This window comes from Hylobates moloch, unplaced genomic scaffold, assembly GCF_009828535.3.
Source record: "Hylobates moloch isolate HMO894 unplaced genomic scaffold, HMol_V3 SCAFFOLD_18, whole genome shotgun sequence".
In the NCBI taxonomy this organism is placed as follows: domain Eukaryota; kingdom Metazoa; phylum Chordata; class Mammalia; order Primates; family Hylobatidae; genus Hylobates; species Hylobates moloch.
In genome coordinates this window covers 33,214,551-33,227,673 of record NW_026652293.1, presented here as the reverse complement: position 1 = coordinate 33,227,673, position 13,123 = coordinate 33,214,551, and the positions used below count along the sequence as shown (strand labels likewise).

Here is a 13,123-nt window from a genome sequence, read left to right as displayed (position 1 = left end):
CCTGTAATCCCAGCTACTCAGGAGGCTGAGGCCAGAGAATCACTTGAACCCAGGGCACAGAGGTTGCAGTGAGCCGAGATTGTACCACTGCATTCCAGCCTGGGCGACAGAGTGAGATGCCATCTAAAAAAAAAAAAAAGAAAAAAAAATTAGCCGGGCATGGTGGCTCCTGTAGTCCCAGCTACTAGGGAGGTAGAGGTTGCAGTCAGCCAAGATCACGCCAATGCACTCCAGCCTGGGTGACACAGCGAGACTCTGTCTCAAAAAAAAAAAGAGTCATTAGCTTAAATGATATTCTAAATATAAAGTGGCCAAAAACTGGAACTGAAAAGTTGTCAAAAGTTTACTTGCGTATAAGCCTTTTGTAAGAAAAAAAAAAACATTCTAGTTAATATATTTGAGATCTCGGCATTTGCTTTTCAAGTATAAAGTTGCATATTATACAGTAGGATAACCCAGATTTTCATTATTTCATGTCTCTGAAATACTTACGGGTTATTAACTGAATGTTTATGATTTTTCCATCCAATTTTTGCAAAGTGTTCAATTTTTGTTCCTGTAAAGAAAGCAAACATCTACCAGTGGGTGAATGTTTTTCCGCTGCTTATTAACAAATCTTGCAATGGTACCCAGTGTTCTGCTAAATATTTCCATATTTTCCCTTTCATATATATCATCAGTATTAAAGACTTCAGCACTGTTCCCTCAAAAAATTTTTATTTATAATTAAATGTGGGCCTAATTAATGAACTGAATCTACTAATAGGCACATAAGATAAAAACAGTTCAAACTGATCTATTCTAATTAAAATAAGTAGAACCCAGTTTCAAAAACAAGAAACATAGTGGTTTTAAGGCAGGAGAACACTGCAATTCCTCTAGGAGTCTGTCAAACACCCCAGTACCCTAGACTGAGAGAATTTTACACAACTCACACCCTCCAGGGCATAAGATATTTCATCTTCCTCCCTTTCCTTATGATAAAACAGAAAAGTTTTTAGAAGAGTTATATCCCGATAAGAAATATGTATGCCTTTTAAATTCCTTAACAGAAAATTTAAATAATCGTGTCAGGAAAATAAAAAAAAGTACAGTAATTAAGTAAAACACGCAAAAAAAATTTTTTTTACTACTTTTAAAAAGACAAAACAGAATAAAATATGCTTTGAATTCTCATTTGGTGCTGTAAAGGCCAAAGAAAAAAGAAAGCCACCAATTAGAGCTGATAATGTTATATTAATGGCACAGTAAAGTACAAAGTTCCCATGTCTGTTTTATCTCTCTCTTATCAAGGAGGATGATCTTCAGAGCAAAAATGACATACATATAATTAAGCAAATCTTATCCCAATTCTAATAAAAAGAGAAGATAAATTCCACACTTGTGATCTTCTAGCAATAAAAATAGCGATCAGGGCCAGGCGCGATGGCTCATGCCCATAACCCCAGCATTTTGGGAAGCCGAGGTGGGTGGATCATTTGAGGCCAGGAGTTCAAGACCAGACTAGCCAATATGGTGAAACTCTGTCTCTAGTAAAACTACAAAAATTAGCCAGGCGTAGTAAAAACACAAAAATTAGCTAGGTATAGTGGCATACACCTGTCATCTCGGCTACTTGGGAGGCTGAGGCAGGAGAATCACTTGAACCCGGGAGACAGAGATTGCAGTGAGCCGAGGTTGCGCCACTGCACTCCAGTCTAGGTGACAGGGTGAGACTCCATCTCAAAAAAAGAATAATGATCAGGAGGAGGCCAATATGGGTTCAATAAGAATAAGACAAGTCAAATTATATGTTATCTTTTCGTGACTGAATTGACTGTTATATCAAAGAAAACAGCATCTGGATAGCAGCAAGAAAATTAACAAAATTTCTCAAAACATCTTGGACGAGATAAGGAAATATTGTAGTGTGGAATTTTGAGGGGTTATTTTCATTTTTATCTTTCTGGTGTTACCAAAATAAAAAAAAAAGAGGGTTCTTCTGTCAAGTAAGTTTAGACTATGGTTAAACAAAGCTAAACAGATGTCTTTATTGTAAGACATTTGGAGCCTTTACTATTGCACTATGTGCATTATGACCATCTAGAAGAGGATTAAAGTATGAAGCATTTCCCAATATTACACTCATGTGAAACAACAGGCATTAATTAATGCATTGACCTAGAGGAAAGTTTCTAGCACTAACTTCTAACCTCAGCTCTCGTCTTGTTAATATTTCTATTACAAAGTGAGTAAGAAAACTAGAGGTTCTCTCACCAAACCTAAAGCTGGAAGGGACTGCTATAAGGTTGAATTTCAACAAGGTCTATCAATAGGATGGATCAGAATATAAATTAAAAGCTCAGTTCTATTCTTGAACTCCCACAACAACCTGCAAAAAGGAGCAACAACTATGAGAAACCTCAAGCTCAGTGAGATTTCATAGTGTGATGTGACTAGCAGAATAGCTTACATGGGATCACAGTACAGCAATTAGACTGGTTATGGGTTATGAAACAAGTCTAATGAGAGTAGTTAAGAGAAGAAATTAAATATACGGTCAGGCTGGCTTCAGATATTTGAAGGGCTACAAGGTAAAATAGGCTTTTCTGTCATTCTCAGAAGACAAAAACAAGACCATGGATGCAAACCATAGGGTGAGAGATTTGAGTTCAACATGAAAAAGGGAATTGTAACAATTGGAATCTCCTAAAAATTGGGATTGGTGACCTCAGTTGGTGACAAATTCCTTGTTTTAGGAAGTACACATGCTTTATTGTCTCTATTAGATTTGCAAGCAATCCATGCCTAGATTGGTAGGAAGAAGGGTGGCTAAAACAGTAGAGTACTTCGCATGGTGTCTGACATAAGAGATGTCCAATAATGTTGGTATCTTTTCTTCCTTTTTTCGTAACATGGGATCTGATTAATCAATAAAAGACAGCATCCCCTTGAAAAATATTCTGCCAGTCACTTACATATTTATTAAGCCTGGGCACTGATGAAGGGCTTATTGACTACTGATTCTGAATTGCCAATTAAGATATTTGGCTATTCAAAGGCTATGCCTTTATGTCAAACTATTTTAATATCCTATAATTTAATTATGAAACCACAAAATCGGCTGGTTCTACAAATGATTTAAACTACTGTAAGCTTTCTTACATATTCATTTCTAGTGCACATTCACAACATTCACAAACAGCAATTTTAAATAACAATTTAAATTATATAAAATTCTACAATTCATTTAGAAATCTGTTGAATGAAGAATAAAGAAACAATACCCCAAAATGATAGCCTCAGAAGCAAAAGTTTTCCACTGACCTTCTCCTACCCTCCTGTCTCTCAGGCCCATTCTCTCCCGAGGCTAACCATAGAAACTAGAATCCCTCTTCCCCAAGGCAGGTCATAGAAACCAGAACTCCTTTTCCCCAAAGCCAGTCATAAAACCTAGAAATATTACTTTAACTTCCTCCACCTTTCTGTGTAAAAACTGGCCATAAAGAAATTATCTGACCTATCTTGTTTGACTGTGGGTCATAAGACCCCCATTCCAGAAAGGGACCTGCCCCACGCCCAGAAGGAAGGAATGCATGCTCAGAGAGGCCAAGAAGAACCTAGATGGACAGGCCTGGCTGGGTTTCCCCACTCAGTCTATTAGCATTAGATCATATGCTTTTTGTCCAATCACATTTCTATTCGGCTGTTCCATACTTTGTTGAACCTAAGCATAAAAATGGACAATTTCCCATTTCTTTGAGTCTTCATTCTGAATGTTCCCGTGTACACACGTTAAATAAATTTGTATGCCCCTTTTCTCCTGTTAATCTGCCTCATGTCAGTGATTTTCAGTGAAGCTTCAGAGGGTCAAGGCCCTTGTTCCCTGCAATGACATTTCCACTAAAATAGTGTACATTTATATTTCAAATTTTAGACTAGAAAACTGTCCAATTATTCTGAGCAATGTAAAACCTAAGAAAATATATACACTTAAAAACACACCAGCAACAGGATTTCCAGGTAATTGAGGAAAAAATGGAGGCCACGTAAATCTGTGTCTCTCGGCCGGGTGCGGTGGCTCACGCCTGTAATCCCAGCACTTGGGGAGGCCGAGGCGGGCGGATCATGAGGTCAGTTGATCGAGACCATCCTGGCTAACATGGTGAAACCCCATCTCTACTAAAAATACAGAAAAATTAGCCGGGCGTGGTGGCGGGCATCTGTAGCCCCAGCTACTCGGGAGGCTGAGGCAGGAAAATGGCGTGAACCCGGAAGGCGGAGCTTGCCCTGGGCCGAGATCGCGCCACTGCACTCCAGCCTGGGCGACAGAGCGAGACTCTGTCTCAAAAAAAAAAAAACAAAAAAAACAAACTGTGTCTCTCTATAGCCTCTAACACCAATACAGAATAACCAGAAAAAATAAAATAGCACAAATCATACTCTCAGCATAACTAGAAAATAGAAAATGCCAAATTTCAAATTATCTATAAGTAAAAAAAAAAAAAGAAAGAAAAAGAAAAGAAAAAATATATAAGACCAAATCCCAGCCAACAACTGCTCACGTTTCTACACAAACCTTTAAGGGTACAAGGGCAGGCTGAGGAAACTGTGCAGAGAAGAGGGGAGATAATGGCAGGCCAACAACTGCTCTAAACTACCAAGAAAAGAAAGACCTCCTCCCCAAGTGTGAAAATACCAAGAAAATATTCCTATAAATCAAACCATGACTATATGGAACGGGCTGAAAAACACAGGAGATCTGAGATGGGAATCTTAAAGGTATAGGTTCTGAGAGGGAAAAAAAAAAAAAAAGCAAAATGAAAGGGCAAGGTCCCTTTTGGTGCAATTGAGCAGTGAAGGAGAAAAGCAGCAAAAGAGGACATTTGTATGTAAGAAGACATTTGTATGGTGCAATTGAGTGGCGAAGGAGAAAAGCAGCAAAAGAGGACAAGGCATACCTGTAGTTCCAGTGACTCAGGACGCTGAGACAGGAGTATTGCCTGAACCCAGGGGTTTGTGGCGGTGGTGCACCATGATTGCACCTAAAAAGAGTCAGCCTGGGTAGTATTGCAAGACCCCATTCTACTACACGTGCAGAAGAGGGCACCATAGAACTAAGAATCTCCTCAACCTACAAACAACACACTCAAATCACCAGGCAATAAAACTAGAAATTACTAATAAAATTAAAAGTCCACCTGAAAATTTAAAAAATATTTCCATGAAATAATTCTTGGGTAAAAAATGAAAATAGAAATGGAAATTATAGAACTTGTCAGAAAATAATGATAATGAAAATACTACATATCAGAATCAATGTGATACATTTAACACAGTAATCAGGAAAATATATACCACTAACCATTTATTAATACGAATAAATGACATAAGGAATATTATTAAGCAGTAAAAAGGAATGAGGTCCTAATATATGCTATGACGTGAATGAACAGTGAAAATATACTAACTTAAAGAAGCCAGTCACAAAAGGCCACTTTTTTTTCCTGTTTTTTTGCTTTGTTTTGTTTTGAGATGGAGTCTAGCTCTGTCGCCCGGGCTGGAGTGCAGAGGTGCAATCTCAGCTCACTGCAACCTCCACCTCCCAGGCTCAAGCAGTTCTCCTGCCTCAGCCTCCCCAGTTGCTGGGATTACAGGCACACGCGACCACGCCCAGCTAATTTTTGTATTTTAGTAGAGATGGGGTGTCACCATGTTGGCCAGGCTGGTCTCAAACTCCAGACCTCAGGGGATCCCCCCACCTCAGCCTCCCAGAGTGCTGGGATTACAGGTGTGAGCCACCGTGCCTGGCCTTTTTAGGAAAAAAAAAAAAAAAAAAAAGGTCTCACTCTGTCAACCAGGCTGGAATGCAGAGGTGCGACTTTGGCTCACTGCGGCCTCCTCCTTCCAGGCTCAAGCAGTCCTCCCACTTCAGCCTCCCAAGTAGCTGAGACTATAGGCATGTGCCACCACACCAGCTAACTTTTGTGTTTTTTGGAGAGATGAGGTTTCACCATGTTGCCCACGCTGGTCTTGAACTCCTGGGCTCAAGCGATCTACCTGCCTCAGCCTCCCAAAGTGCTGGGATTACAGGTGTGTACCACCGTATCCAGAAAGGCCACATATTAATTATATTTGACTCTTGAACAACACAGGTTTAAGCTGCACGGGTCCACTATAAGGGGACTTTTTTCAATGACAGTTACATCAAGTATGCCTGCCTCTTCTGCCTCCTCTTCTACCTCTTCTGTCACTGCCACCTGGGACAGCAAGACCAACCTTCCCCTTCCTCCTCAGCCTACTCAACAAGAAAATGATGAAGAAGAAGAGCAACAAGGATGAAGATCTTTAAGATGATCACCTTCCACTTAATGAATAGTAACTATATTTTCTCTTCCTTATGATTTTAATAACATTTTCTTTTGTCTGGCTTACTTTATTATAAGAGTATAGTGTATAATATATGTAACATACAAAATATGTGTAAATCAATTGTTTATGTTATCACTAAGGCTTCTGGTCAAGAGCAGGCTATTAGTTAAATTCGGGGGGAATCAAAAGTTATACACGAATTTCTGACTGTGCAGGTCAGTACCACTAAACCCCCTATTGTTCAAGGGCCAACTATACATTTATATAAAATCTCCAGAATAAGCAAATCCAAAGAAAAACAAAGTAGATGAGTGGCTGCCAGGAACTAGAAGAGGAGGTAATGGACTGCTAATGGGTACAGGGTTTCATTTTTGGTTAATGAAATGTTCTGAAATTAATCATGGTGATGGTCATGCAACTCTGTGAATATATTAAAAATCACTGAATTGTACACTTTAAAAGAGTAAATTATATGATATATGAATTATACCTCAATAAAGCTGTTATATCAACAAGAAATAAAATATTAAATTCTCCAAGTCAAAAAACTAAAGCTAAGAACAAAGTAAACCAAAAGAAAGTACCAGGAAGATGAAGAAATGAATGAGGGTAAAGAATAAAAAGAATAGACATAATTAATCAAAATCTTGTTATTTTGAAAAATTTAACAAAAGAGACAAACTACCAGCTAATTTCATCAAGGGAAAAGGGAGAAACCATAAATGCACACAAAGAATAAATGACAAGAGAGGCCCGCGTGGTGGCTAACAGCTGTAATCTGGCACTTTGGGAGGCCAAGGCGGGCTGATCACATGAGGTCGGGAGTTAGAGACCAGCCTGACCAACATGGAGAAACGCCATGCCTACTAAAAATACAAAAAATTAGCCGGGCATGGTGGCACGCACCTGTAGTCTCAGCTACTCAGGAGGCTGAGGCAGGAGAATTGCTTGAACCTGGGAGGCAGAGTGTTACAGGCCGAAAGAATGAGGGTCGTGACCGACTCAGTATACCACTGGAGGCCATATAAGCAAACAGGAAACTGGATGAAAGCAGGATGTTGGAAAACTGACAACTGCATCTGCTGCCAGAAGGGGTGCTGAGGGCCGTCACACCCCAAGCACAGTGTTCCTTGTGATTATCTATAGGAACATCAGAAGCCTGTTGTACAAAGAAAGCAATTGTGTGTATCTGTGATAAATCAAGCAGCAGACCAACAGTTACCTCTGCCTTCCTGCTCTTTCTACCCAATAAATATGAAGGGCTGTAAAAGCTCAGGGCGCTGTTCACTAGAAGCAAGGAGCTCCCTGACCCCTTCTTTCAAAACAGATCTTTTTGTCTTTCTCTTCATTTCTGTGTTTGTCCCCCTTTGTTCAATCCCGTAGCAACCAACAGCCACAGTGGAGGTTGCAGTGAGCCAAGATAGCACCACTGCACTCCAGCCTGGGCAACAAAGCAAGACTCCATCTCAAAATAAACAAATGACAAGAGGAGAATATCATTGAAATAGAAATAAAAATTTACATTGTTAAAATACTACTTTTCAGACTTCTATACAAATTGATTTGAAAATCTAAATGACGTGGATAATTTCCTGGAGAACTACAGACTACCAAAATTGGCCCCATTGTATATAGAATGTTTAAACATAAAAAAAAAAAAAATAGGCCGGGCGCAGTGGCTCACGCCTGTAATCCCAGCACTTTGGGAGGCCGAGGCGGGCAGATCACGAGGTCAGGAGGTCGAGACCACAGTGAAACCCCGACTCTACTAAAAATACAAAAAGTTAGCCGGGCGTGGTGGCAGGCGCCTGTAGTCCCAGCTACTTGGAGAGGCTGAGGCAGGAGAATGGTGTGAACCCGGGAGGCGGAGCTTGCAGTGAGCCGAGATTGCGCCACTGCACTCCAGCCTGGACGACAGAGCAAGACTCCATCTCAAAAAAAAAAAAAAAATAGATTACCAAGCAACTACCAAGGCAGAAAAAAAATGATCTCACAAGGAATTCTACCAAACCTACAAAGCAGTTGGTTTCAATGTTCCATAAATTGTTTCAGAGCATTAAAATAGCTTCCTATTTCTTTCTTTTCTTTTTTTTTTTTTTTTTAATTGAGGAGTCCCAGTCTGTTGCCCAGGCTGGAGTGCAGTGGCACAATCTCGGCTCACTGCAACCTCCACCTCCCGGGTTCAAGCCATTCTCCTGCCTCAGCCTCCTGAGTAGCTGGGATTACAGGCGCCTGCCACCACACCTGACTAATTTTTTTGTATTCTTAGTAGAGACAGGGTTTCACCATGCTGACCACGCTGATCTCGAACTCCTGACCTCAGGTAATCTGTCCACCTTAGCCTCCCAAAATGCTGGGATTACAGGCATGAGCCATCGCGCGTGGCTCCTATTTCTTTTTAAGACGGAGTCTTGTCCTGTCACCCAGGCTGGAGTACAATGGCATGATCTCGGCTCACTGCAACCTGCACCTCCTGGGTTCAAGTGATTCTCCTGCCTTAGCCTCCCAAATAGCTGGGATTACAGGTGCACATCACTATGCCGGCTAATTTTTTTTTTTTTTTTGTATGTTTAGTGGAAACGGGGTTTTGCCATGTTGGCCAGGCTGGTCTCGAAGTCTGACCTCATGATGCGCCCGCCTCTGCCTCCCAAAGTGCTGGGATTACAGGCGTAAGCCACCACACCCAGCCCCTATTTCTTTAGTATAAAATTAACACCCAAACTTGATAACAATAATATATATATATATATCACTTACAAATAATGATTTGAAATTACTAAATAAAATAATAGCAACAGAACCTAATTCCATGTTAAAAACAGCAATACACCATGATCAACTGGCATTTATTCCAGATATGCAAACTTGATTTACTGTTAGGAATCCATTACTAAAATAGTCCAGCCATAGATCTAAGTGGGGAACATAATGCAATTATCTCCATAGATACTGGAAAAGCTACAAAATTCAATACCCATTCCTGGAAAAAAAAAAACTCAAGAAAATAGACACTGACGGATACTTTTTCAACATATAATAGCTATATCTGTGTGCTTAACTCAGTACCTTACTTAAAAGAAAACACCAAGATCAGGAACAGGACAAGGATGCTTACTGTCTTCCACTGCTACTTAACATTGTACTGATGGTATTTGCAAATACAATTAGATAAGTCAGTTCAAATATTACAATGAGCAAAGGAGTAGTAAAACCATCTCTTTTTGTAGATGATATAATATAGCTGCATATGTGGAAACCCCTATAAGTAAAATCAATAATAAAACTAACTCAAAAATTAAAAACTTCAGTGAGATAGCAAGTCATAAGATTAATATATAAAACTCAATAGCCAGCCGGGCATGTGGCTCACACCTGTAATCCCAGCACTGTGGGATGCTGAGGCAGGTGGATCACTTGAAGTCAGGAGTTCAAGACCAGCCTGGCCAACATGGTAAAACCATGTCTCTAATAAATAAAAAAAAAAAAAAAAAAAAAAAAAAACTACAAAAATTAGCCAAGCTTGGTGATGAGTGCCTGTAATCCCAGCTACTTGGGAGGCTAAGGCAGAAGAATCGCTTGAATCCAGGAGATGGAGATTGCAGTAAGCCAAGATCATGCCATTGCACTCCATCCTGGGCAGTGGAGCAAGACTCCATGTCGGGGGGGGAAAAAAAAAATCAGTAGCCTTTGTATAAACAAGTAACGACCAGTTTAGAGGATATAATACCAGTGAAAAGTCCATGTGCAATAGCAGCAACAAGGATGATTAAAGGAATTAAAGAAGGTATTTAGGAATAAGTTTAACAAGAAATTAAACACTTAGATGTGAAGAAAACTAAAACACTCCTGAAAGACACAAAGACAGAACTGAATAAATAAAAAGATAATTCCTATTCTTTGACAGGACAACTCAGCCTCATAAATACATCAGTTTTCCCTAAATTAATTTAACAAGATTAATACAATCCTAGTAAAAATACCAATAAGGTTTTTTATGGAGCTCAACAAATTGAATGTAAAGTTCAAATGGAGAAAAAAAAAACAAACCCATGCACATAACCTATGCATAAATGGAGGCAAGAAAACACTGAAAAAGGAAAACTGAGGGCTCTTGGGCCAGAAAAAGATGTTAGTGAGATAACTGGTGAAATTTAGAATGAGGTCTGTAGATTATATAATCGTATCATATCATTATTAACTTCCCAATTTTTATCACTGTAGTGACTATGAAAGAACTGCAACTTACTCTCAAACTTTTTTAAATTAATTTTGTTGTTGTTTGTTTGGTTTGTTTTTTTTTTTTTTTTTTTTTTTTTTTTTTGAGATGGAGTCTCACTCTGTTGCCCAGGCTAGAGTGCAGTGGCGCGATCTCGGCTCACAACCTCTACCTCTCGGGTTCAAGCGATTCTCCTGCCTCAGCCTCCCGAGTAGCTGGGACTACAGGTGTACACCACCAGGCTCGGCTAATTTTTTGTATTTTTAGTAGAGACGGGGTTTCACCATGTTGGCCAGGCTGGTCTTGAACTCCTGACCTCATGATCCATCCACCTTGGCCTCCCAAAGTGCTGGGATTACAGGCGTGAGCCACAGCACCCAGCCTTACATTTTTTTAAAATTACATAGCAATATAGATAAAAAGAATTCATTAAAACAACAAGCATGGCAAAATGTTAATTTTTAGAAAATCTAGAGGAAAAGTATTAGGAATTCTTGTACTATTTTGGCAACATTCTTGTTCAGTCTGAAATTACTTCTAAACAAAATATTTTTAAAGTATATTACAATATACCTCTAAAAATGAAGCATATCATCTTTTAAAATTGACAAACCTGGGCCAGGCGCGGTGGCTCACGCCTGTAATCCCAACACTTTGGGAGGCTGAGTTGGGCAGATCACGAGGTCAGGAGATTGAGATCATCCCGGCTAACATGGTGAAACCCCGTCTCTACTAAAAATACAAAAAATGCCATGTGTGGTGGTCGGGTGCCTATAGTCGCAGCTACTCGGGAGGCTGAGGCAGAAGAATGGCGTGAACTCGGCAGGCGGAGCTTGCAGTGAGCCAAGATCATGCCACTGCACTCCAAAGCGAGACTCTGTCTCAAAAAAAAAGAGAAAAGAAAAAAAATTGACAAACCAAAAAAAAATGACAACCATAAACAAATTTAATTTCAAATTATAATCTGGCCACATTCATTATCTAATTAAGTAATTTAAAATATTTATGATTTTTAAACAAAAATGCTATTACAATATTCAGTTTTCCTTCCCCTTCACAAAATAGGTCAAAAAAAGAAAAAAGGAAAGCCAAGCACAAACGAAAATTCCAAGCAAAACATGTTTCTGTACCTATAATAAATGCTAACAAAAAGTACTTAATGTCCCTCAACTATGTACAGGAATGATAAGAAAACAAAAAGTTAATATACAGTAAAAGCTTTTTATTATTTAAAATTAAATATAGCTATATGAGAAACAATGAAAAGAATGGAGGTTTTATAGCATGGCAGATTTGAGTGTGAAACCCTCTCCTATCACCTATTAGAAGAAGTTACTCAAATTCTTCAAGCTTCAGGTTCCTCATATGAAAAATAGGCATACACTTACCTCTTAAAATAGTTGTTATATTTGGTATGTTAAATATCTAAGATGTGTGAGGCAGGCAACAAAGAGCAGCTACTATTGCTGGGAGAAAGGGCTACACAAGGGCTTTTGAGTGAGACAGAAATAGAATGGAACACAGGCTCTGCTACTTATTGACCCTATGATCCTGGTCAAAAACTTGTCTGAATATCAGATTCTTCTGGTATAAAATGAGATAATAACACCTCCAATAACGGATTCTTGTGATAGCTGAATGACATAACATACGTATGGAAATTCACTCCTTCATTCAATAAATGTTTGTTGAGTATTTAAATATTCTGCAGACTATAGAAGAGAAAAAAAAAAAAAAAACTTCTTTCTGGTTAAATAACATGCCAAGCTCTATGCTTGGCTGTGTATATCAAGGTAAACAAAGCAGACATGGCCCCTGCTTTCATGGAGTTTACAGACTAATAAGGAAGACGAAAATTAAACAAGTAAAACCACATATGATAAATATACAAATATAAATAGTGCTAAGTGCTGTGAAGGAAGCAATATGAAGCTATTTAAGAAAGAGAATAACAGGAGGGGGCTACTTTGATTTGAATAGTCATGGAGGGTCTTTCTAAATTTTAAAGATGAACTAATTACACAACACTGACTTGTGCCAGGCACTATTCTTTTTTTTTTTTTATCCTTGGTTTAGCCAGGTACTATTCTACATTAACAATCAATGTGCAGGAAATAAGACAAATAAAAATCCATGCTTTTGTTGAACTTATATTCTGGTTGGAAGAGTCAATAAACAAGAATATATATATATACATCTCATGTCATATGGCAACTATAATAATCTGACATATATGTACGTGTCAGATATATGTCAGATTATTATAGGTGCCATATAAGATGATAAAGCAGGAGATAGTGAATAGGAAGTTCTGGGAAGGACAGTGATGAAAGAAAGCAGAAGGTGGCTTTTAAGCAAAGACCTGATGGAAGCAAGGGAGCTGGCTCTGATGATCTTAGGGTAGAGGCTAAGGCCCTACCTGAAGAAAAGCTTGGGAAGAACAGAAAGAAAGGATAGTGTGGTTGGAGCAGACTAGTGAAAGAAAAAAATGGTGGGAGATAAGGTCAGAGAGCTAATGAGGGAGGAGGGCATCATCATGTAGAAGCTCATAGGCCA

At 39.0% G+C, this 13,123-nt stretch overlaps 1 protein-coding gene across 5 annotated transcripts in view; it reads right to left on the bottom strand.

Moving 5' to 3' along the window:
• The window catches only part of SCP2 (sterol carrier protein 2), a 132,274-nt gene that overhangs the window by 74,815 nt on the left and 44,336 nt on the right, over nt 1-13,123 (bottom strand). For all 5 annotated transcript variants that reach the window (XM_058430899.1, XM_032137115.2, XM_032137117.2 and 2 more), the window contains one exon: nt 493-556. In XM_058430899.1, the coding sequence (XP_058286882.1) occupies nt 493-556 (64 nt within the window). The remainder of the gene's footprint in view (nt 1-492; nt 557-13,123) is intronic.